Below are 26993 nucleotides of genomic sequence, written 5' to 3'. Positions count from 1 at the left end.
ATACCAAGATGTCAATTCGAGGTACATCTTCAGTATTGCCTTGATGTCTTTGTTAGACTTTACAGCAAGAGAAGATTTGTCCTAAAGAATTGTTTGTGCTCGATGGTGACACTAACTTGAGATCTCACACTTTCAAGCCCTGTTCTTTTTCAGCCTACTGCACTAATTGACTTCAAACTTAACCAGTCCATTCCCTGTGGTTATGATGCTGACACTGTGGACAGAGGAGTCAAATTTGTAACAGTCTCACATGTCAAGTTCACCATTCAAACAAATGAGGCATAATTCTAGATGCAAATCTGGAAATACGAGTCTGTCTCTATTCACAGCTGTTCACAGCCGTGTATATTTATTTTATTTTATTCTACTGTATATAGTATTTTATTTTATTCTATTCTGTACAGTTGTGTACTGTATTTATTCTTATTGTATTCTAATTTTTGCCTCATAACTTTTGCACTGTCCACTTCCTGCTGTGACAAAACAAATTTCCCACGTGTGGGACTAATAAAGGTTATCTTATCTTATCTTATCTTAATAACCATTACATTAGCCATTGTCACAAGAAATCAATGACAGATGCATTTAAATCCTTTGCAGTAACTTGTCACTTGGTAAGAGACAATCCTACTAGACATCTAGTCTACGTACAAACGTTTTCATCTGTCCAGATCGGTTCAATTTTTCAAACAGTTTGACCAGAGATATAATGTCTGGGTCTCAACCATGTTTGCTGGGCTGTCACTTGAAACAGCCAAACCTGTAATTACACCTAACTTTACTCACCGGATGCCTAAAAAGTTTTGCAAATGTTTTCATTTCATTCGATTACATGTCTTTTTTTTTTCTTGCAAAGGCTTTTAGACCTAAGCAGGTAATTTATATAAACACTGACCCACCAATTGCATTTGTCATAAAGGGAGAAAACACCGGAGCGTTCATTATTTGACTAACTTTTGGAGCCAGCCTCAAGTGGCCATTTGAGGAACTGCAGCAACTTCTTAAATGGCTTGATGTTTAGTCCTGGATGTTGTTGTTGGGCCAAATGAATTAAATGAATTACATTTCTCATTGAATTAATTTAGAAAAATTCACATTCAAATTATTCTTGCAAATCCATCCATCCATCATTTTCTGCTTACCGAGGAGGAGCCCTTCTCAGCTGTTATAGCACAAGAGGCTGGGTACACCCTGGAAAGGTTACCAGTCTTTTGCAAAGCTTACAAAGAGAGAGAGACATCAGTCACACTCACATTGATGCCTACAGCCAATTTAGCATCACCAGTTAACCCAACATTGCATGTGTTTGGACTGTGGGAGGAAGCCGGAGTACCGGGAGATCACGCAGGCCCAGAGAGAACATGAAACCTCCACAGAGATTTGAACCCAGCATCTACCACTGTTAGATTAAAAATAAAGCCCCTTGTTTAGACTTCGCTTGTCTTTCTACATCCTGTGTTTCCCATGATGTTGCCCAATTCGCGATTAGTCTCACAAATAGTATCCTGACCCACAAGTATTACTTAAAGGTTCATTTGGTTGCTTTTAAAATTTTCAGTGAAGTCAAATATCTTGGGGGGACCATGTGAAGTAATGTTCAGAATAAAAATAGGGACAGCCTGTGTCTGCATGCGGTAGTGGAACAAATCTCAGCCAACTGCATATTTTGGGATGTCAGTGTTGAGTCAAGCTCCACATCTGGACAGCCAATTCAGAACTAAAGATTGCGAAAGAGGGAGCGCAGAGGAAGAATTAATTCACTGAAAACTTTTCTCAGGCTTGCAGTTCTGTGGTTCAAAAGCAGCTCTCCTCTTAACCGTATGTAGATGTGGTGCACGAGCCAAACGCAACATCTCCTAAAACCAAAAGAAAGTATTTCCCGAAGGCCAGCTCTCCCCGTGGCTCCGCGTCAGCTGCGCCAACAGAACCGCTCAGAACCTCGCCGGCCCAAAACACTCGCCATGTGAGACAAATAAATCACCGCGCAGGGAAGCATCTGCACCAGGGAAGTTAGCACGGACGTGACTTACAGTTGAACAGATGTCTTTTCTGACTGAAATAACATCAGATCCATTGCACAGTGAACCCAACACCTTCCTTTTAACCACCAGGAGGATAACCACAACAAAGGGCTCCCTTTCCGTTTATTCCCACTTTAGATGTGGTTTTCTTTGGAAGACAATGGATGAAAATATTCTGGCCTTCGCGTTTGATCTGAGCTCCCCCACCCACCCACCCACTCCCCCTGTTCTCATGTTTTCCATGTGCTTAAATGGAAATGTGTTTGATCGCTGCTCTCAGGTGCACGAAACAGGAACAAGTCTCCAGACAAAGGCATAAGAAAATGAAGAAACTCACACCCCTCATTTATGGATTCTAATATACACACATTTGTCCTATAGACCATGACCTTTAATCCTGACTGGCATGCTGAAAGTGGATGAACACACAGCACCCAAACACACACATACGCGCACACACCCTTTATCATTCAAAGTGTGCCAGGGCTATCAACCTGAATAAATAAATCCCCTTCTTATCTCACAACGCAAAACTGGATAAGCGCTCCCACCGGGTCTGGATGGAGGAAGCCGTCAGCACCTCTGTTTTGCTTTTGCCTCATACAGAGGCAGAATCCTGTTTTTCTCTCCGACCCATCCTCCTGGTTTTCATTCCCCGGAGAGTCATTTCCCTCCGTGTGCGTGAGACGTATGTATCCCGCCACACCATCCATACATGATCCCTCTTTCCTGCTTATCTCCTGCACTGGGCCTATATCTTTCAACGGCTGATAAATCGGCAGCACAATTTCCAGGTTGGGAACAAAGAAAACAGGATTTTCCACATTGTCAGCCTTTAAACCTGTTTGTAAGATATATTAGCCATTACTTGCTTCTCCACCACTAGCTTCCTATATCACACCCATGTACAGTTTTTTCCTGTTTTGACACCTGTGGCTGCTGAGGATAGGGGACCACAGATTAATCTGCAGTCCAGACTCAAAAACCTGGTTGATCTATATTGTTTTTTTTGTTTTTCATGTTCTTCCAGAGCCTTTAAAATCAACGTTTCATGGATTACCAAAACTCCGGATGCATCACTTTAAAATAATGCAAAATAAGAAATTCCTACATCTCAGCTTGCCGCTCTTCCGCCGCTATGATTTGTTGTCTACGCAGGCCGAATCCAATTTGTCAAGAATAATCTGTTCCACCTTTAATGATGTGTGCCTCCGTGAAGTCTCTATTCCACACAGCATTTTTTACCCATTCATCAGAACAATAACAAAAAAGGCAGAGGAGCTCAAAAAAAACGGAGCCATCTATCACAGAGCAACATTGCCACCTGCAGCTGAAGCAACCAGCCTGCCTCAACATCAGACATGATCAATCAGACACAGATATTTGATTTTTTTTTAAATGTTACTTGCCTTGAGCAGATTTCAAATACATGAATGCTCTGTTAGATGGTCATATTTTAATGCCAGTTCTGCAGTTTTACAGGTCACATAGTGACTCTATCACAGTAATAAATGAACAGAGTAAGACTGTCAGTGCCCCTAGTTGAACATTTTCACTTGCCAGTTACTTTGCTGTTTTTAAAACTGTGCTATTTGTGCTCAAGGATTATCTTCTAAGACCATCCAAATAAATACTTCAATATGTAACATATAGTTAAACCTATTTGCTGCTTTTTCTGTGACATTTATTTTGCTATGCTGCACTCCAGTGGCAGACCAAGGTAGTGGCACATTATGGGATAACCAGTGCTGACATTGTGCAGTTTCTTTTTATGGTAGTTTCATTTTAAATCCTTTAAATATTGACATAAATGTGTGTTTATGTTGGCAGTGTTGACAAGGTCAGAACAATTCAGTTATTGAGGACCTCAGACACCCCGGGAGAAGTGCACTATTTGTGCCGTTTTGTATATAGGCCGGCCTTTGAATGACCAGTTCAGTGGTCAGTTCACAACAACAGCTATATCAAGGCACTTTACTTTGTAAGGTAAAGACCAGACATGAATAAAGCTTTGGCAGAACTAGGCTCAGGGTAGTTGGCACTACTGAACAAAATTACAGCAAATTCAGGCTATTATCCCTAAAAATCTATAATTTGCACAATACAATGTAAGCTGAAGCTGTTCCTTTGGTTTTTTTTCTCAACAGAATAGTATTCAGCACAGATCGTGTTCAGGGAAAATGACTGGAAGTATTGGGTAGAATAAAAATTAAGCCTTTGGTAGTTGGTGAAACATGTTAGTGAGGGCTGGAAATATTACATCTGTCAAGTATGTTTGATTTGCCTTTGAAACATCTGAAATATTATAGTGGATCTGGTTGTAGATCTACTATAACACTTTGTAATGCTGAGTATTCACAGCTGAAAAACTCATAAGCATAAGGTTGTCGAGGCAAATATCATTAGTTGCGCGTTAACTCAAAAAATGTGAGCAGATCCTGGTTAAATGTTTCTGATTGTTGGCTGCCTGTTTTCCAGCTGATATTTGCACTCATGTAGGACAGAGCCGTGCTGCTTGGATGTAGTAAGCCAAGGGTCACCCACTGGCTAACTGAACTGAAACATGGTTACAGTTTACAATGAAGATAAATGCAGCTAGGTGTTGTAGCAATATTTAACTAGAATAGATCTTGCCAAAACTCGGTGAATCAACCTCCGGAGCTGAAAATTAAAGCCAGTGCAGAAGTGCCAGAAACTGGCCCTCGTTTTACCCACCTCCTGGATCCACCTCCTGCTCCATTTACAGAGATGAACAGCATGGCAGGCTTTTGGACTTTAAGTGCATAGAGTCAATAAATGACTTGCCTCTGCAAAATGTTTTACAGAATCGCGACCTGTGACTTCTGGCTTGTGAATCACGGTCAGGTCAGCATCGATCGTTTCGTGCAGGAGCACGGCTGCTCCATCACACAATGATGGCGCTTCTAAATCCAGAATTCACAAAGTAAACATCATGATGGCTACCTCCATCTTGATATATGACCCACTGGGATAAAGAGCTGCTGGGGGGGGAGCAGACTTAAGAAATTACTATTACGGGCTGTCTCAGAGTGATGGTGAAAAACTAGTTCATGCATTTATTACTTCTAGGCTGGACTTTTGTATTTTATTATTATCAGGTTGTTTAAAAAAAACTCCCTGAAAAGCCTTCAGTGCTGGACCACAGAGGAATATTAACATTTAAGGATACATTACTTTGGCAAAGAACAGTCTGAAAGAACCTCTGAGTGTTTTTACTCAGAACTTTGTACTCCAGGTTTAATTACTAGTGAAGTATATATAGACAGAAAGTCACCCAGCAGCTTAAAGGCAGATTTGTGTATCTGGGTCTAACCAGTGTCATTTTTGTTTAGCTTACAGGGTTGTTTATAATCCACATGTTAGGTAAGGGGTGACTGGGGAAAGGTATACCAAAGCAGCTGTTAGTCATGTCATAAGAATGTTGTTGATTATTGGGCTTCTAGTCAGTTGTTGTTTTTGCTATGGCATGTGTATGTGATTCTTTATTGCATATGGTGTTCCAATAATAAGCTAATATTTATCATGTAAATATAACCCGCTGTGAGAATGAATAGATATAACACTGTTTGATGGGAGGTTTTTTTAACCAACACTTTTTCAGATCAGAATCAGAATTTTTATTGTCTTTGTGCTTTTAAGAACAACGAAATTGAATAAATATATAAAATAAATATAGTGTATGTAGTATATACAAGACAAGAAAAAATGACTCTGTATAAGATTAAACAAGTGAAATGTGGTTATCAGTTGAAAAGATTTTTATTTTATTTATTTATTTATTTATTTATTTTTGGATGGGGACACAGAGGGAAATCATGGCAGGAAGTGTACCTTTCAGTCTAAAAGCACCAGTCCACTCAGTATATTCAATCTGAATGCGCTGGATCTATAAGCCCGTGCATTATAGAACAGCTTTCAATGTTTTTATGCCATCTATGTCCACTAGATGGAGCAATACACCCATTGTTGCGATTGAAGAATTTCAGTGGTTAACAGCTTTTGTACCACTGATGAAAAATGTTTCAAAATAAACACACATGCTTGAAGAATAATTAAGTCAGAGCATTTTTAATATCTGCCTACTCATCTATATGAATATTTTATTGTTTATTTCCAATTAAATGTCTGCAAATAGCAACAATATTATTATTATTACTAATAAATGCGGAAGACTTTTTAAGCATCTCGTTCTCATATAAATCTGTGTTCATAGCTCAGAGGTCAAAGTGGTTGTGTGTGTGTGTATGTGTGTGTGTGCGTGTGAGAGAGAGAGAGAGACCGAGAGTGTATGTTGGCAAGGTATTTAATTGATTTAGCCCTTGGCACAAACGCACTCACACATACACACTTGCTGATCCTCCGCCTACTCCCATCCATAAATACATTTCCACTGCAAATCATACAGCAAATAAATCACCATGGTTACTGTAATATAATAATTGTTGTGTTTGAAGGAGACTTTGACTGATGCTGCTTGTAAGGCCACTTAGAAATCGATAATTACGGTGAAATTTTTGCAATGCTGGATTCATTTAGCGGCAAAGTGGATGTTTGAATGTCTGTTTAATCCACTAACCAGGATGTGGTGCAGAAAACAGAGTGAGAAGATTAAGTATACATTGTGACCATTGGACAGTGGACATTTCTGTTTGCTGTGTGTCTGTGTATGTGTATCATGACTTTTTAGGACAGACCAGGCCAAAAGCTTGACTAAAATTTAATATCATATCAGTGAATATTTCTGAATTCTTCAGTTCAGGATCTTATTTGGGTTCAGTGTAAAAATCTTTCCATATCTGGACTAATAGCTGGGTAATTCAAGCCCTCGGGCAGGCTTTAAGGCCCTGAGTTTACCATTAACGTGGTGATTCGTTTGTGGTCATTTAGGTTTTGTGCGCATTACAAAAGCATGCTATAAATGTAAATGGTAGGTGGATTAAAGCCACACCAGCATTATGACCATTTAACAGAATCACATATAGAGCAGTGAGATCCTGATTGTCACATCTTTTGTTATATAATGGATAAATCTTACAGTGATTTCTGTTTAACTTTTGCCTGTCCAATGTTAAGGACACGAGAAAGGTTAACCTGAACCCGCAGAGCTTTTAAGTTAGTTAGGGACAGCAGAAAGAAGATGACATTCAGAGTGACCCAAGCTGATTTTTCTTTATCTTATATATGACTCATCTGTTTTTGTCCATGCCATACGGAGCCCTAAATCAGGTTTGTTTGTTTATTCATTCATTCACTTGTAATACGAGCTCTGCATGAGCAGTCACACTGGACTTTTATGTCACTCAGATGAAGCTCTGTTTCATAGACTTTATCGCTTGTTACAGTAAAAGGACGTGTTGTGGATTTGCATGGCTTTATCTGTGTAACTGTCTGTGTGGGTGGTTTGGGAATTGTGTGTTGGGATGTGGAGCGCCTGATCGAAATGAGGAAAAAGGTAACAGGGAGGGAGAGAGAGGAGAGGAAAAATGAGACAGGGCCCCGGGGAAAAGGAAGGCGAAGGTTATACAGCATATTTAGCCCTTAATTGTCCTTTTATGCCTTCTTTCCTCCACTCTCTTGCCTTAGGCTGCCCACAGGCCTAGAGGACGCTGCAAGCCTTTTGCAGGTCAGGTGCCCTCAGGAGCAAATGCCACCTGTAGAGGTGCTCCTGAGAAATAGTGCTTAAAAATAGGGAGTGAATAAAACAAATGAGAAGAAATAGCAGTAAAAAACAGTCGAAAAGATCTGTGAATTTTATGTGTGGTTTAAATGTGTTACAAACAACATCATCCTTACATTTAACACATCTAGTTTTCCCTTTCTGGAAATGTGGGATTGGAATATAGGCCAGAGGTTTTGGTCACAGTATGACAAACACGCAAACAAAGCGTAATCAATGCTGTTTCCATCCTGGTAAAGGGTTTTCCTTCAGACTTGATTGATTTAGCGAAAAACAAACAAACTGTTGTCCAGTCTAGTTATCTACATATGTTTTCCCAGTCTTTCTAGTTGGCTTTGCGCAAGCTAACCTTCTTCTTCAGAGACCTCTCACTTATGCTACAGTGGTTGGACATGACAGCACAACCAGCATTGTTGTGACCATGTGCAAAGTGTGGTTGCCTTTGAAATAGCTGTTTACAACATGGGGACCAGGTTCTTGATACATTGAGATGGGAGTTAACAGCATTAAAGTGAAGTCAGTCTGCTAATAGTTTGTGATTAAATGGAGTCAATCTGTTTGTGATGAACACTTTTATATTAATATAAATCAAAATCCGTTGATGTGTGTTTCAAATCAGTTGCTATCTACGTGCACATAAATTCCCATTAAAACAGACATTTACAAAAACTAATCCAACCTAAATTTAGTTCTTCCACGACATAGGCACCCAGCAACCCTGCTTTATGTAGGAATATAACCAGAATAAAACCAGCTGGCAACTCAACCGAGTTGAGCTCATCAGTGCAGACTCACATGTTTAAAATTTAACCTGTGTTTGCAAATCTGTGTGAGAGTGATAGCAGTCAGTACAAGTCATACCAGGATTATTTGAAGACAAGTTGCTTCCCATTGTGCGCGGTAACCTGTACTATTGTCTCATGATCAAAAGTGGTTGGCCAGAGGTTAAGGGTGTTGCCCACTCAGCCTTTAAGTACCCAGTTGGTTGCTGTAATTACTTGCAATCAGTTGCTGACGGCTAAACAGTTCAATGGAATTTTTTTCTTATGTCAAGGAGGTTGAACTCTAGAGCAGCAGCATCATGAAGCCAAGTGATAGTTGTATGTTGTTTACAGTATAAATGAAGAACACCCGAACACGCTATAATTCGGAAAATCATAGCGTAATATTTAAACTGATAAAAATTGTAGTGCAAAAATAGAAAATTCCTATTACACAGTCCGAGTGATAGAACCAGCATAAGCCATGTAGGGATATCTACTGTTTGTTACACGATCTTGGAGGTCAGCATTTCTGTGGGAGTGAGGCAATGGAGGTGGCCCTGTAACCTCCTGCAGCAGCTTTGCAGCAGACGCATCAATATTTCACCTTGATGGGTCGCCTTGAGATTATTATTGTCTCTTACACTGAGGGGAACACATATACGCAAACATTTTTTCCTGCTGTCACATCAACCGATCTTGACACAGACACTGGAAGGCGGAATAACAGGTCATCCCCACGCACCCATTCATTTTTCATTCACAAAAATTCCTACATCATTACAGCTTATCAAAGAGCAAAATACTTAATTACTACCTCCACAATTTGCCTTGGTGTTTATGAGTGCTTGCGTAAGGGAGAAACACAGTGTGAACATAATTAGCTGACTTCTGTCTGTGATCTTTAATTTATTCTTAAATACACTGTAAAAAATACTGGGATTTAAGAGAATCTTTTTTTACAGAATTTCCCTGTTATAATACGTTATAATAATATGTTATGTTAAATATAATATGTTAAATACAGGAAATGTCAATAAATATACAAAAAACAGACTGCGAATTAACATTTATAGTGTAAAATAACATTTTAAGAAAACTTTAACCAAGAATAAACATAACATTTAATCTTTTTTTTCATTGATGCAATGAGTGAAAATAAGTAAATTTTTTGTACTTTTAATTGTTTGTTAATTGTTAATTAATTGTTTGGGTTCTTTTGTTAATAGTTTTTTTTAATTATATTATATAAATCTAAAAAGTATTGTAATTAAAAACTGCTACAATTACTGCAATTTCACAGACTAATTTTCGAGTAGTTATGTATCTTTTAAATTTATTGACTGAAATTAGAAAAATTACAGAAAAATAATAGTATTCAGAAATATAAGAAGTTGGAACAATAAATGTTAAACACATACGACAGTCGTGGTATTATCAATGACATTTTCTGGACCTTTTTTTTAAATCAGTTAAAATTTATAGTGCTAAAGCTTTTTTAACAATAAAGATCTACTAAACATGCACGTTTGCATAAACGTGCATAAAACATGCATAAAACCCCATTACACTGATATAATTAAAAATTAACAGTAAATTGTGGGTTGTAATTATAAACACAACCGTATTTTTACGTTTTTTTTTTACATTTTATGTGAAAAATTAGTTGTTGTTTTTTTCAACAGTGTTTTTCAGAGGAGCCTTAGTCCTTTGGGCTACGTGACTGCCAGATCAGGATGACAGGGCCAGCTTGGCTGTGATGAAGGGCGGTTAAGCCATTAAGGAGTCTGGGCCTCGCTGGTGGCCTTGTGTGAACCTTGAGCTCATGAATAATATAAATTCCTTTACTGTATTTGGAAGCACTTTGGACTCTAGTGGGGGGAAGCTGATGATACCAGATTGATTTTCGGCTGAGCAATTTCAGGGAATGAGTCAATTCAATTTTAGTGTTGAACAATGGCTCGTAGAAAACAGCCGATTTATTGCAATCACTCCTGATGGTGAACAACAGTCACGGTCTCGTTTTGTTGCCACACTCCACGCACTGCAACCTTGATGAGACAATAGCTGGGTTGTCATGGTAATATGCCATTTCTCCTGACATTTCCAAGATTTTCATCTCTCACAATTACTCTGCCAGTATGTTTTCTTTTCTGAAAGGCCACCCTTCGTTATTGGATTTACTCTCTCGTGAGATGAGATCCTACAACTGTAAAACACCTCAAATATAAGGCAGCTATGGTGGAAAGTTGCTGCAAATTGTGATGCTTTTGGGTTCAATAATGATGAAGCCATTGGATACAACCTTAAATTTCTCCCATTATTCGTGTGATTCTGTGGTGTCTCTTTTAAAAATTCGAAAATTCATTCAATATATTCAAACAGATCACTAATCGTCTGTTTTAAATATGAGCCACTCTTTCAATCAACAGTCCTTTTCACTGCAGATTTGTGACAATAGGAAAGCTCGGGTGTGTTAATGATGGCTGAACTTAATTTAAGACAGGTCTGTGAAAATATGACACTGCTTAGTGGCACACTTAGTGGAACCAAGATATCGGCTGTGCTTTCCCCACTGTGCTAAGATAAAATGAATAGCAGAAAAACACCAACAACAATGGTCTGTATATAAAAGATGGAAGTAGCCACCATGACATCCCCCATTTGTTTTTGGACTTTCTGTTTGGAAGCATCAGTTTTAGCATTTAAAGTTTAGGATTTGTTTTAGTAAGAATGGCGCCTTCTGTGCTACATTAACGCTTCCAAACCCTCTCTGTCTATTTCTTGAGCCACCCTCAAGGGGTTAATACTGCCCTATTCAAACGTAAAAAAGGTACCAACTCAAATGATGACACAGTGTTGTGTCTGCAGATTGCAGACAGCAAAGAATAGGTTTTAAATTGTATCTTTTGGCCTGTCAGAGGAACACAATTTATCCCATTTCTATAGAATTGATTCTACAAACAATTGCAAAGATAACAGTTTGTCAGGATCAAAAAAGTATTTTTGCACCAACAAGGTGATTCCCAAAGAGCTATCAGTCAAAAACATGTCTGCATGGTGTGCAGTGTGTCCTTTAAAAAATCTGAGGAAACTGGACAAGTGGACTAAAAAACTATCTACAGTAGTATCCAAAATGTATGTCCTTAATAAATAGGAAAAATGTCAGCAAACCTGACACAGGAGCTGAGAGATGCATCTGGCCCTTTAGTTGATCATCTACTGCTGATCAACTGAAGCCTCATCAGAAATGGTCTCAGTCCAAGGATGCCTGTGAAGAAGACATCCTTAAGGAAGGGAAACAGGAGAAAAGGCTGAGGCATTAAAAATTACACAAGAACTGGATTAAAAAAATGAGTGGAGGAGACCAGGATGCATAACAGTGAGCGTCTACAGCCATGTGTAAAACTTGGTGCAGTCTCTGTCACGGTTTGGGGCACTGCTAAACCTTGGACTTCCTGTTTGGAAGCATCACTGGAAGCAAATATTGGCTTTCAAGTTCAACAAAACCTCAACAAACAATACATTTGTTAGCTTTCCTCCCTGCTGTTAGCTGTACTGGCTTGATTTCAGCTAGTGTAGCTGAGGATCTTGTCAAAATTCAAGGAATTATGAAATCAGAAAAGTATGGTAAGATCCACCAAGTATTTTGATCCACCATGCAGTCCCCTTGGGAAAGCATCTGGTCAGCAACTGCTTCATTTTTCAGTATGACTATGAGTCCATACGCAGTGCCAATGCAGTAAAAGCATACCTGGATAGAAAAACACGCAATCGATGGATTAGCCTCCCCAGAGCCTGGACATCAACATTATTGAAGCAGTGTGGGATCGTCTTGACAGCGAACAGTAGAAAAAGCAGAAACATCCAAAGAAGAGCTTTAAATGTCCTTTAAGAAACCTGGAGAACTATTCCTGACTACTTAATAAAACAATGACAAGAAAGAGTTCAAACTAGGATGAAGAATAAAGGTGGTCATACCAAATATTGACTTTCAAGTTCAACAAAACAAACAATGCATTTGTTAGCTTTCACTGTTTACTGGAAATACATTTCATAATCTGGTGTAAATATCTGGTGCATAATAAACTGATGAGTCAAACATTTCACTTCCTTGTGAATTTCATAAAATCTGATTCATTATGGATTATGCAGCATCTGCCTTTATACTGAAAGGGATCCTGGAGGAATGGATGAAGCAATATGAACAAACAGCTGCAGCAGGTGATTTATGATGATGCATAAGTGGTCATTTCTCAGTGAACAAATGAGCCTGCCTCGAAATGGTTCCCTCTCAGCATTTTGAATAGTCTTGCCTGGTGTGCTGTGCACTACTTTTGGGATCAGGGTTTTTTATTTTGTTGGTGTTGTTTTTTTTTAATGACGGCGGGACCATCTTCAATCCATCATTACTTAAGCCTCTTTGATCAGTAAAATCCTCGTCATGGCGGGAGTAAAATGCCTAGGTGATCTCTCAACAATCAATCAAATTGACTGCACCTCAGTGGAGAGTGCACGTGGACGCTCACCACGCACGCATACGCACGCGCCCTCTCTCCTGAGTATTGTATCCGCTTTAAGCTCTTTCCATTAAACCTGTGCTGCATTAGGCATTTGGGTTAAAAGCTTTCATAATCAGGTGCGTTCTCATTTAAAAAGATCAATACTGTCCTTGACGTGGAGCTTTGCCCACTGCGTGTAGGTGTATGTGTGCCTCAGACTTAAGAGCTTCGGCGGTGATGTGCATGTATGTTGCATGTATTCTCCCCGTATGAGTGTCTGTTTACTGATTTCTGTCTGCGGGTGCAAACTGTTTTCTACAGCGTTCTCTTTATTCTCTGTGTGAGAGAAACTATCAGTGGCGTCCTGTAGATACTGCGATTGTTTTTCTGCCTGACGCCTCCTCAGTTGATCCCAAGGTCCACTCTACAGACTGCTACTGCAACAAATGTAGAGTCAAAACCCATTAATGAGCCCAGCACACACACACACACACACACACACACACACACACACACACACACACAGGCATCTGCTTTGGGTCATTTTTGTTTTGTTTTTTATTTTGCTCGCGTGCGTGTGTGTGTATACGTGTATATTTCAAATACATTATGTTCTTGAATGCATACATATGAGCACATTCATCTCCTTATTTATGACTCATAGGAAAATAATTTATTTTGAATTCTGATGAATCCGTGTCTCCGGCGACAAGGAGCCACCTGTTTCCCGAGCAGATTCTTCTTCTTTTTTCTTTTTTTCCCACAAATTATACCCAAAATGCTGTTCACGCTCATACAAGTGTGCAGACTTTAAATGACTCTGTCTTGGATAACGCAGGAGGAGAAAATGACTGAAGCGCATCAGTGCTACGCCTCCATCATTTTCAACCTCCAACTTCATTTCAAACATGTCACATAAAGAAAGCGTCTTGTTAAACTGATATTTTTGACGCCTGTTCTGTTTTTACTCGTGCGTTTTTATGAGTGCGAGCCCCAATGAGTGTGTTTGAAGAGTGTGGGCGTTCAGGGACTTTTAGAAAAGGATGCCGGCAGCAGGATTTCTTCAATTCTTTTTACAAATGCCTCCTCTGCATTGGGATCGATATGTTAGGTCTTCAGGGGGGTGATGGGGTTGAGCTTGACCTATGTGAGCGGTTTTTCATAATCATTAGATTCTCGCCATTGTGGTGCTGTGATTTGATGTAGTTTACTTTTCTGCTTGTTATAACATCCTACATGAGCATGCAAGATCATGGTGATTTTTTTTTTCTTGATAAAATGCTGACAAGAACAGGAGCAGGGAGAAGAGAAATCTCCTGGTGTTGTTTGAGACCTTTACTGCTGCCCTTCTGAGATCATGTTTTGTAAATATGAAGATGTCAGCAGTGTGATGGGTATTAAATGTCACATGCTGAACTGTGTGACCAATATCTGACACGAGGTAATCCAATCCAAAAGTATGTGCAGTTACCAGTCTGACCCTGGTCAGATTATTATAACAAATATTAACTTGATCCCATAATTATACACACTCAACACTCAACTGTTTGAGTTTCTGACTATTACAGTTGTCATCAAACCACAGCCCACCAACAAAATCTTCATCTAATCACGCTGCTGCCTCCTGACAAACTGGGATGCCTTTATCCAAAGTAGCATTCCACTGAAGCAGGCCTCGGCCCTGACATGGCAGTCTGCGATCTGGCTATGTTCATTGTTCATGTGCTCAATAGGCAGCACATGGCGTGGGCAGCAGTCAGTGGGGCTAAATTTGTGCCTCTCTGCTCATTCCGGGGATATTTGTGACTTGCTCCTTGTTGACTCGTTGCGCTCCTTGCTGACAACGGGTCCCTGTGTGTCACAAAGTGCTAAATTCAGCCAGCTGTATGCAATTACGCTGCAAAATGCGCAGGCTCTGCTGCACATGAAGCAGTGACGATGGGCTGAATTATGATCATTTTAGCAGGATAATTTCTCTCAGCTGATCTGAAACATCAACAACATTAGCCTATAACAAATTCATACACCACCATGCAGCATATATATCTATAATCCAAATATTACTTTAGGAAAGGTTAATGTTTCTGAAATCACTCTTGCACAAATACCCCCTAAAATACGATTAATAAAAATGATATTTACCTGAGAAATGATTGGTTATTGGAGTCAAAAAGTGTTAGAACTTATCTGGATTAACCAGAGCATCTTGAAGGATAATATGCTTTATCAAATGCCTTCAATGTTTTTATCCTGTCGATTGGAGGCTACTTTGACAGACAGACAGGCACTGGTTCATAAATCAGTGGCCACATTTTTTACCCGAGGGAGATTCACTGTTGTTTCCTAGGTAACAGCCACCCCCACCCCTTCCCTTGCTCACTCTGGATTGTACCATATTTACTGTTAGGGTGAGCGGGCTATCTTCTCTATCGAATAGAAGTAGAATTCAATGGTAAAACGGAATACATGTAACACTTCACTCTAACCGAAAAGTGTTTTTCTTTCAGTAGCATCTACAGTGGCTCAAACATTTGATAATAAATACTCTATTAACGTTTACACCATAGTAGTAACCCCCCCTGAGGGAAGCACACTCAACATTTCCTCGAACTGTCAAAATCGCTTGTTGCTTCCTGCCCTAGCCTTAAAAGTAGTTAGCGAGCTAGCGTGTAGCGACTGATAGCTTACTTTCACTGACATCTGTTTTGAAAGCGAAAAAGTTTGCTGCGGAACGCAAATAGAGGCAAGTGTTAGTCGAAGAACGTTTCTGCCGTCCTGTGCCGAACCGTGAGTCCCATATCAACCGAAACAGCGCTCTCGAGAAACCGTTGGTAGCGGCTGAAGTGCAGCTGGATGTGACAGGTTCGTCATCAGGTAAGCATCAGGTAGTTAGCTTAGCAGGTAGTGTTAGCACACCTCGACTCTGATGCTACTTCACACGGTGTGGCGTTATGGTAAATGTAGAGACTTCTTGGAACAGCAGAGGTGGCTAATATTACTCCACCATCATAAAAATAATTCACGGAAGGCTGTTTTGTAGGGCTAGCCGCCAATCTGTGCCCAAATAGCTAATAAAAACAGCTGAAAGCTCGTAAGTAAAATATAATATAATATAACTCAAATCCACAGATGCTGCACCTTCGTGCTCCCTGTGTATCCGAAAAGTGTTCAGTCCAGTGCTTTATGTTGCATTATGAAGTGGGAAATGACCTAACGAAGCCCACTGGGAATAGATTTAATAACAACTCATTTATTATTAATTCTGCAGGTGAGTTTGTTGAGCTGTCATTAACGGTGCGTTTTTTTCAGTATTCAATGAACTTCTGCATTTTGAGATAAATTAGCTGCTACTTGGATTAATGGATTGTTCGATTTAAAGGAAAAGTAAAGGACTGATGAGGCATGAGTGGAGACAAACTTTTAGCCATTGCAGCTTTTTCAAATTAGAGCCTTTACACATTTAAGGTTAATACCTTCTGATCGGTTATTTACAATTATTAATCCCTGTGAACATGCAAAGCAGCAGCACAGAAGAGCATTGCACCAGTGTCTTTATTTTCATATGGAAACCAGACCTTGGTTTGCCATTTGGATGGAATATGTCGTGGTTATTAAAGCTCAAGTAAGACATGACATTCAACAGCACAGTGTAATTGGTGGAAAATGAGCTTTGTATAATAAGGAATGTAACATTTGCTCAATAATGTTGAAAAGGATAAAACAAATGTTAGATTAATTTCCAGAAAGTATGAGTTCAGTGAGAATGAAATATACTTGAATGGCTTTGTTGGTGTGTATTTTATTTTAAAAAAAGCCCTGGTTGACCCTTGCATCCATTAAGCTCTTCTATATTTTAATGCAGACTCTGCATTTGACAGACTTATCAGAATGGGCTTCAAATGGAAGGAAGCACAACTCTTTCCTGCTTGATATTTGATTACAGCTAATAATAGAAAAGGACAGCTGCCTTTTCATTGATCTGTCTTCACTGCCCTATTTCTGAGCCCTTTTTTTCCCTCTTTCTCTCTCTGTCGCATGTAACTAACAGAAAAAGCACAGACAGTGTTCTGTGCTGAGGGAGAGTATTTCAAACACAGTCTTAACCCATCACTGTTTTCATTTTCTATTAGCCATTGTTTCAGATTATTCCCCTATTATATTTGAATATGAAGCTGCTTTGGGCCGCAGAATCCTAAATCTGGTTGTGTGTGAGTGAGCCAAGCTGTTTGGGGTCAAACAGGACAGGGATAATAAGAGGGGAGGGGATACCATGCGGGAAGGAAGTAGCTCGGCTTGTTTGGCTGCCAGGCTTTTGTTTGTTTTCCTGTCGGACAAATCTATTTAGGAGGTAGGCTATCTGAGGTCTGCCAGTGGAAATTAGCAGTGGCTTGGCTTGTTATGCAGTTATTGACAGTTATTCAGTGAGGGTTATTGAGAAGTTGGCTGCAGGCAAATTAGAGATTGATAAGCTTCATTCATCCGTGGAAGTTGCTTTTTGCTTTTTACATTCAATATTCAGGTCATAACTAATGTTCACCGTCTAGGATCATTAAAATGATCGCTTGGTATTGTGTACACGGTAGTAGTGAAACTACTTTCACTGATGGTGTAAGGTGGCACTTTTTCTTTCAACAAAGGATGACATAGCCCCGCCTCCCAGCCCGTGCCTCATGCAGCGGCAGAGCGCTTGTCTGTGTCATTTACCTACAGGTGCCCTGATCCCTAAGATGACGTCAGTGTTCGGCATCATTTGCTGAAGTAGACACTTTTTCATGCCGAATGGGATTAATCACCCCGAGCCTCTATCTTCTCACAACATTTTGACAAATGTTTCGCTTGTGGAGCATCAACTGTCAAAGCCTAATCACACAGCTGATAGGTTTGTTTCTTGTGGAACTGTAAAGCATTTTTATCCTCATTGATGTCAACGAAACACCCAGGCTGCCGCGTCATCCACAACCTTTGTATGTGAGGGAGAGAGAGCGGGAGAGAGAGAGGGAGAGACGGATGGACGGCAAGCGAAAGAGAGAGAGAGACAGACAGTACAGCTGTTCTATTGAATCTGGATCGAAAAGTCATGAAGCTGGATCTCTGACTCATCAGTTCTGTGACGCTCCAGTTTCACGGCTCATATGATGCCAGCCAGCATGTCATCAGCTGGGTGGAAGGGACCTTCCAATACCAGCCGCCGTCATGTTATTTTTCCCCTTTCCCTTTTCTCGAAGCTAATTCTGATGCAATAACAATAACAGAAATGTTCATTACTGTGTAATTTTCCAGTCCAGCGAACTCAGGAATTGGATTGAAATAGAGCTTGAAAGATAGCTTATAGAAATGTAGAAAAACATGCAGGTAGGGATAAAGAGACAAGGTGGGGCGGGGGATAGAATTAGGTGATTAAGAGCAGAGGAGAGAGTTGTCTGACTGTCTGGTTGATGTCGCAAATGAGTTCAGAGGACAGATGCTGATGGGAGGTAGAGGAGAGAGGGGGCGAGGGAAGAAATGTAGTGATCCTGTTACCTGGGGTGATGATGGCGATGGACGTGATATTCAGCATGGATCTGCAGCTACACTTTAATTACATCAAACATGTATATTTATCTATATTCTATTAAATGCAGTTCAGTTAATGATGATTTCATTTTGAATATTATCACCAGAATAGACAAGAAATAAATATTGTGATAGTTGGTTAAGCAGGGTGTGAAATTGGGGAAATACCTTTTCAGATCAGCATTCAGGGGTTGTTATACTGTAAAGCAGTTTTCACCCCATCACTTAGTCTGTGCTCTTCCAATGGAGAGACACAGATTTGCAGTAGCTGCTGTTTCATTGGCTGAACATGGTAAGGGGCAGGTCTTTGCCACAGGCTGGTGGGCAGGAAGGGGCTGGCTTTAGGGGTGTTGGAGGGGTTGGCTGGAAGTGTTTCAGCCAGATAGTTGGAGTAGACACTCTTTGCTTCCTGCCTGCCTGCTTGCCCGCCTGCCTGCCTGCCTGCCTCGCTCGCTTGCTCGGCAGCTTGGGGAAGAGAGAGAGAGAGAGATACTGATAGAAAAATCCCTGTCTAGGCATGGACCTCCGGCAGAAGCAGTCAAGAGCTCGCGAGGAATGACAGCAGAACACATGGTCATTAACTCCTGTCGCTGAGGCTGAGGGGAGAGCTGCGCTGTAGCTCCGCGTCACAGAAGCACCGGGAGCGTCCTGCGTTTGGGACAGCAGACAGACAGACAGACACAGAGCTACGGGACCCCCGGTGAAAGGAGGTGGGAAAGAGCCAACAGATTGGCTGGCTTTTTTCCTTTTTCTTTTCAGGAGTTTTGCTGCAGTGCGCTGCATACCAGTCTGGGTGGGGAGGGACCAGAGGGAATGTTTTATCTGTGTGAGAGAAAAGAGTGTAATGCTTAAAAACAAGGAAAAGGGAAGAAAATGCAGACAGAGTGGGATAAATGCGTAGGAGCACTGGGAGCTTGCAGCCACGCAGCAACTGTCCTCATTGCAGTTTCCAGCCCCGTTAATGGACTTTCTCTTTTTCAGCTCCTGCGGGAGAGGCATTATCACAGCGGTTGACTTGCCCCTTCCTCAGTACAAATGTCAAGAGCTCCTTTTTTGCCACATGGGCTGTATATTTTTCACTGCCTCGAGAAAAACTTTCCTGTTGTGTGGCATCTGTCCTGTCGCTGTTCACTTTGTGTAAGTTTTTCCTCGTGACTCTTGCGCAAATTTCCCAAGGCAAAGGTTGTTTGTTAAGAGCACAGGCCGGTGTTGTGGACACAAATAGCCGATGGCTCAAATGAGCTGGAAGTTCGCAGTTCTAATAAGGCACAGTTCATAATTAACCTCTGAGTGAGATGGGGCACGGTTGACGTGTCTTCAGCTTACCGCTGTCTGTCTACATTTAGCCTTGCAATAGACGCTCGGCCGGTGGCAGCCAAGCAGTGGACATTACTGCCTGCATGGAAAAGGCTAGAGTGGTGTCATGCGTCTGGCTGTAGATCAAGGGGAAGTGGGTGTTTTCTAAAATGGAACATCAGTCCAGCCCTTCCTGATGAGAAAATAATGGGGTCTTAATCTCAGACATGTCCTTACTGCAAGACTTTGTCAGCTAGAAATCCCCGCTCTCTGACACTAATGTAAATTCTACCTCGAGCTAATATTAAAAGGATTTAGTGCTTGGTAGATTTTACAGACATCCTCTGCATAACAGAGCTTTTTCAACTGATCTGTGATACAAGGGCAAGTTTGCTGAATCATTGAGCTCTTATGTTTTCAAGTGCTCAAGTAAGATTTTAACTTGGCTCCATTTGCAGTAGGTGCACTTTGTGTTGGTTTCACTAAATGGAGTGGGACTGGACGTCCTGTTAATCATCATATTTATCTCAACAGCAGTGTTCATCTCCGGCTGCCAGCTGCACTATAATTAGTTGACTTGCCTGAGTCCTTGTAGCTAACTAGGTAGAGGACAGGTTCACTTCAACACGAAAACAAATCCATTTACTGAGTGCAGGGGTCAAGATCGATCAAATCTACTGAAACTTTCTCCTGCCTGTTTTCAATTAAGTGGTTATAAAAACATAGAAAATACATCCAGTTATGAAAAGGATCACGGATAACAAGTGGCCAGTCCCATACCACGAGCAGGGCTATTCAGGTCATTCTGGTTTAGCTAAGGCTATTATGATATGGGACACACCTATGTGCTGACTCTGTGAAATGCTTCTTGCGTTGCCTCCGAACAGTAGCTTAGTCCGGGTATAGCCTCTGCTGAGCCCATCCTTATTGCTAATGGCATTTGATGATATTGAACTGAAGGATCCATAGCTTATGCCAAAGACAATTTCATAAGCATCAGAGCCTCCAGGGTATTAAATACGAATTAGGCTACAAGGTCTAGCCCTGCTCTTGATCCCCACTGGAAGATGCAAAGGAAGATTTTGCAAAAAGGAACATGATGGTGATGTCATACTTGACGTCTCGGTTTGGTTTTTTAGGAATAGAGAACATTCTGATAAAGCCTTAACTAAAAGCCTCACTCGTTTTCCATTACTCACTGGAAACTGAACATTTTCCTATTTCCCCTCTACAATGAGGCCCTCTCTACACAGCCTTGAAAAACATTGACCACTTGTTCCTCTTGGCCATGCAAATGGCCATACAATTGCAGTTTGCCAGCACAAAATGGTAATAAATGGAAATTCAGCCACTCAGGCTCCCTGCTCATGCGCTCATCTGTCACAGCCATTTGTATTTTGACTTTATTTTGGTAGCAACACCTTGCTGGTGCCATGGAAAACGTTTCCACAAAGCTTATGACCAGTAGGAACCAGGTAGCTTATCATCTCCCCTAAACAAATACATGCGGTTAAAGATAAATTGCCCAGCACAGCCGGTGTGCACAGATACCAGAATAATGGGTTACATACGTGGTAATCAGAGGTCAAGCCCATGACTTTCACTCGAGACACCCCAGTCCCTCTGACTCTCGTTCAACTAACCAGACTGACCAAGATAATGCTTCAGCCAGCTGGCCTTGGTAAGCATCAGTAATCCATAAAGTCTAGTACTGTGGTGCTTTACTTTACATCTCTATCCTGCTTTATCAGGTCACCCTGTCTGACCACTGTTTGTACAGGACAAAGAGGAGACAAAGTCTTCTTTCAACATCGCAAAAAAAATTACAGAGCAAAAAATTACAGAACAAAAAAATTCCTAACATATACACTAATGTGCATGTGTATGAGTTTATTAGTTTGAGTGTCATTTAAAATGCTGCCTTTCTGAAACAGGACAGTGGACTTTAGCCAGCAAGCATCAGCTATAAAATAATGGCTAATCGATTTCATTACAGTAACATTGAAATAGACTATATTTCTGTGTTGTTGGAGCCACGTTATTATACTAGTCCTTCACAGAGAGGCTTCATTTCTGCAGAACAAAAGCCGCGGTGCAATTTTCTGCCCCAGAAAGGCCACAGATCTGCAGAAGCAATGCCTGGTTCAGCCATGAGGATCTGCAGAAAGGCTCATTTCTAATGCAAATTTTACCTTGAAATGGTATTAAAAGGATTTAGTGTTTAGTAGTGATCCTATGCAGAAAAGCAGTAGTCAGAACATGCTGTGTGGCTCTTCCTACCTGCTGACCATCTGCCCTTCTGTCCTTTCATATCATTGGCATTGTCCTCAAAGCGTGACTACAGAGCTCAGTGTAAACTAAGTCATACTGCATGTTGATGTAATGCATGAGCAAACTAAGGCAGTTTTAAATATGTCAGAGTCACATTGTTAAGGATTGTCAAAGTAGCCTAAATTTACAGTGTGTGCACCGCCTCTGACTTCAGCTACAGTTTTCAATAGTAGTTATTCCAAAGCAATTTATTTCTGCTGTGCTTGAGTTTCTCATGCTCTTAGGATCGGGTGTAATTATATGACACAGATAAGAGGTTCACCCCCCATGATAACAGTTTACTTCCTAGCAGGGGCTTTGGTATGTTTTAGGGATATAAGAGTGTTCTCAGTTGCCACCGCTAAAGAGTGTCTAGCTAGCATTTATGGCTACATCACTTTACAGTTAGATATCCCATCTCTTAAAAGGTTACATTAACGAAGCACATGTAGCGTCTGTTTAAAAATACTGCTAGGGCTGCTTTATTGATTATTTCCTTTATTAAGTTATATATTATTAATTTTTATGTGTCTACTAAACATTTGGCATATAAATGAATGACTAAACCTCTGTAAGTGCAACTCAGCAATTTGCTGCCATCTTAGCAACCCCTCCAGATAAAAGGGTAGTTATTTTGCTGTTTCTGTCTAGAGCCTGACCAATATAGGATTTTTAAGAGCAATACTAATATTTGGTGATGTTAAAATCCAATCTAAATGGTTTATTTCTTGTGTTTTTTTTCTTTCAGAAACAAGAAACATAAACTGTTTTTCCCTAACATTTGTTATGTGTAGGTAATTATGTGTGCTGCCATCAGGGATGTAGCAGACTGCCCTCTTGTGGACAAATTATGCAAATCAATAATTTGAAACATGGTTGAAGGGTGTTTCTGCTATCTCTTCTTTACTTTTCAAATTTTCATTTATTGTCCGTTATAAATGCAGATACCGTTATAATACTGTTAAATAGCTGATATCAACAGATATATTGGCCCCACAGACTCTAATCCCCCCCCCCCCCCCCCAAAGGGAGGAAATATGTAATCAGTTCAGTGTCCACAGTGTTCAAGATATCATGTGCTAATTTTGTGTGATGGTATGTACCAATAACAGCTTGAGCTGATTTAATTTAGTTTAAAAATCGGGTCAAGGTCAAGGTCACACTGTTGAGGGGGAGTTCTCTGAGTGCTCTTGTTACGAGCTTAATCTTGATGGAAAACCCGATTAAATTTCTATTTGTAGATGAGCCAAGTACTCTTACCTAAATTTTTACCAATATAGCACGTCGATATATCTCCCACAACATAGTTAAAACTATCGTAAACAGTCTAATCTGTGCATATGTCAATGCAACAACACAATATCTTTTGAGGTTTGGCTGTTCATTGGCTCTTTGGAAGCAGGGTGGAACCGGCATGTCTTTGTTATTACCAAATGCTTCTTAGTCAGGATGTTGGATATTATTAAGATATTTACTTTACTTTTTCTATTCTGTTTTTTGTTTTGTGTTTTTGACAGCAGTAATACTACATAAACATACAGTTCTATACAATATCAGAACAGATTTTCTTTGTTTTTCTTTATGTTCTGTTTTTCCTTCGTTTTAGTCTTATTACCACCCACATAAGTCTCCTTTGGATCTCTAGTCCTCACCATTCGTTTTGAATATCTTTCTTGGCAAACATTGTTTGAATGTTGCCTGTTGAGACACCTCGGAGTGTTCAGATGACCCTGACCAAGCATTATCCACTCTGTCAGGCTGTTTCTTTTCATCCAAACTTTGATTGCTGTAAACCCCTGCTTTAAATAGAAAAATAGAAAATGACTAGTGGTTGTGTTCCCCTACTATTTCAGCACAACTTGCTGCACCTTTCAAAGTAAGTCATTTCTCAGAGAAATGGCACTATCATCCCTTTACACTCTCTGACAAAGTAGGTTAGCTTGATCACACACTTCTTATGGCTCCTAAAAATAAGAAGGGATTAATTGTTAAAGGTCAGATCTGACATGATTCTTACCTGACTGTCTCTTTTGCAGTGATTGGCTCTTTCCCTGGGGTGATGATGTGAAATTAAATCCAACCTTGGAGAGTGAAGCCTGGGCGTCAGTACGATCAGGCGAGGAAGCTTCTGATCTCATTTCACATGATCAGCTCTGAAGTGGGACAATTAGATTAGCTAGACAAAGGTTGGTGGGTAATTTCAAGAGAAGCTTAAAAAAAAATCTCCCCTCCTATATGCCTGAAATAAACAACAAAAAAATCAATTAGCTTATAGAAAAATGGGCTTCTCCATTTGGACTTTTAGATGTAATTTTTATTTTGGATGTCAAACTGAAGAATTTAGTAGATTCCAGGAAGAAAGGATAAGTGCGTCTTACTTCAGACCTCTGTCTTGTGGACAAGAGATTAAAATAAATACTGTGCTGAATCTGCCAGTAGCATACACCTGTATGACAGCTGCTTCCCTGTCAGGGACAAACCCTGCGAACACGGGTGTACAATTCCCCACAAACCTTCATTAACAAGTGTAGCCTTTCATATGCCATGTGAGATTGGTCAAGATGTTTTCCAGTGGGGTAATCTGTTAACCAGAACTCTATATATTTTTACAGTCCTTCTCTTTCTCCTCCCTCAGTCTGTGTCCTCAGCCCCTTACCCGCCTGCATTTAGCAGAAAAATATTTCCAGATGTGCCAATGAAAGAGCTCCTTGCGCAGTAGCTCCGTAATGGATTTCATATGCTCAAACTAAAGGTCACTTCCTCATATTGTTGCTCTACCAATTGTCCCTCCTCAGTCCCTAGACAACAGCCAAACACAGGGACCAGCGTCTTTGCAGGATGAGACAGGCAGCACAGACGCACCGACGCACGTCTCCCCCCAATGAATGTAAATTGACAGGCTGCCGTCAATGAGCCAGTACCTAATTTGGATGGTGGGAGACCAGTGAATATTGCCGGACACTGGGCAGCGTCATAATCGTGTCTGGCACTGGCATATGCATCTGTCTCGGTCCCTCTCCGGCTGCTGGACGACTGCCCGGAATAGTGCTGCTCTGCGCGGTTTTCTATTGGCTGAACTCGTCCCTCCGTGCATGGCTCTACAGGGCGGGTTGGACCCCGGGGCTTTTTTCTATCTCTGCTCTGACTCTGCGTTCTTGTCCACTGTCTCATAGCACAGTGGCTTTTGCCATTCCCCACTTTGTATGCAATATGTTGGAAAGCCACTGGGCTTGCAGTCACCCCGTACAAAGGCGGACAGCAGCGACTGTGGGACTTAGACTCAAATGGCTTCTGAATAACCTTTTAACTGCCTTTTTTTCTGGTTTATCAGGCCTGTCCCCTTTGGAGCTAGCACTCCTCTGGGGCAGTACACACACAAATTCAGATTGACACGCATAAAACAAACACCGTTAACGCCTGCTGAAGCCTGTTAGATAAATTGTTTCCCGTCATAATTAGCGAGCCATTTTCTCACTGTGAAAATAGCCTCACTCTGTTTGTCTCTTGTCTCTACTTTTCTCTCTTTCACTTCTCCCTTTTAGATCACTGACAGAAAGTGCCTTGTGAGACAGCATCCCTACTTGAAGATCGCTGAGTGTTTCTGAAGAACTCCAGATTTTTTTTTTTTTGCCCTCTGCGATCGTGACGCCACACGGCTCGGCTGTGAGGATCGCTGACCCTTGATTTGTCCTCACCTGTGATCTGTGTGAAGGAAAAGTAAAGAGCTGCTGGAGCTGCTGCATAGCTGGCCAACGTGCCAAAGCTCAGAGAGAGGGTAACAATAAAAAGCCACAAACTTTGTATTATCCTGAACTGTGCCATTGTACCTCAAAATAACCCTGATATCCACCCCTTGCAAAGATATCATCACTCACGCAGAGGACATTTTGGGGACACGGGTACATCGACTAAAGCTTTTCTCTGAGCATGCCCCCTCTGCCTTTCCAGACGTTCGCACCTGAGACTTACTGATTGATAAACAACTAGCTGTTTGACTGAGAAACTCCACAATAGCGCAATAGTGTAGTCCCATGTTCAGGTCACAGAGACTTTGCCAGTCCATTACCTCCACGTTCCTGTCTGCAAGGACAAGCCTGATCCACTGACCTGAAGCAGATCATTTATAGCTACACATTCTGCTGCTTCTTAGTTCTTTTGTTTTTTGGGGATATTTTTGTTTTTGTTTCTTTTTTTTAACTGGAGTGCTCCTCTTCAGAGGATAACCTCCACATTAAACCTAGTGGCTCTGCTGCAACCCGGCTCTACAGCCAGCGCTGTTGACATGGCTCTAAACATTGCCTCCATACGGGACACAAAATGGCTGACCCTGGAAGTGTGCCGGCAGTTTCAACGCGGGACTTGTTCACGCAGTGATGAAGAATGCAAATTTGCCCACCCACCCAAAAGCTGCCAGGTGGAGAATGGGAGAGTGATCGCCTGCTTTGACTCGTTAAAGGTAAGGACTGCAGTTTTCTGTTCATGACGTCTAGAATTTGAGCTGCTTGATTTGTTATCTGTCAATCCCAGGCATACAGAAGTGATTACTGTTAGTTTATATCTGCCGTGTGATATAAAACACATTTGTGCACTTGGATTACATCTCTGCAGAAGCAGTATAATACCTGACACAAAATGTTACAGCTTTGTGCTCTCAAATGGTCAGCGTGTTGTAGGTTGTGCGCTCAGCGCGTCATGTCATGTCCCCACGCTGTGCTGCTGTTAGCCGACCAGTCTGACCTGTGAAGTGAAAAGGCCACAGAGGTTTTGTCATGTGTGTGCAATTCGTTTTCTTTTTTTTTCATGGGAAGTTCTTCTAATATTACTGTGCCTTGTCCATCATGCGTACTTGTGG

General features: G+C 40.9%; 1 protein-coding gene and 1 long non-coding RNA gene across 18 annotated transcripts in view; one reads left to right on the top strand and one right to left on the bottom strand.

The window, feature by feature from the left end:
• Positions 1-15311, bottom strand: part of LOC147302418 (uncharacterized) — a 54262-nt gene extending 38951 nt beyond the window's left edge. The window contains exons 1-3 of the long non-coding RNA XR_015127213.1: positions 15125-15311; positions 12235-12314; positions 11655-11751 (exon numbers count right to left, since the gene is read on the bottom strand). This is a non-coding gene — a long non-coding RNA (uncharacterized LOC147302418). The remainder of the gene's footprint in view (positions 1-11654; positions 11752-12234; positions 12315-15124) is intronic.
• Positions 15312-15571: 260 nt separating this feature from the next.
• Positions 15572-26993, top strand: part of LOC147302416 (muscleblind-like protein 2a) — a 56877-nt gene continuing 45455 nt past the window's right edge. For 4 of the 17 annotated variants that reach the window (XM_086283651.1, XM_086283656.1, XM_086283652.1 and 1 more), the window contains exons 1-2: positions 18896-19245; positions 25684-26597. In XM_086283651.1, the coding sequence (XP_086139777.1) occupies positions 26424-26597 (174 nt within the window). In that variant the 5' untranslated portion in view covers positions 18896-19245; positions 25684-26423. Of the gene's footprint in view, positions 15857-18894; positions 19246-19351; positions 19673-24177; positions 24328-25683; positions 26598-26993 lie in introns of those variants that run through there. The other 13 variants (XM_086283658.1, XM_086283657.1, XM_086283653.1 and 10 more) reach the window with 10 other exon arrangements.

Source organism: Aulonocara sp. 'chitande type north' Nkhata Bay, linkage group LG23 (assembly GCF_057382095.1).
Source record: "Aulonocara sp. 'chitande type north' Nkhata Bay isolate Kocher_YH1m ecotype deep benthic linkage group LG23, A_spYH_male_GT1.1, whole genome shotgun sequence".
NCBI lineage: Eukaryota > Metazoa > Chordata > Actinopteri > Cichliformes > Cichlidae > Aulonocara > Aulonocara sp. 'chitande type north' Nkhata Bay.
The sequence above is the reverse complement of the archived record's forward strand: the minus strand, read 5'-3'. Positions and strand labels throughout refer to the sequence as shown.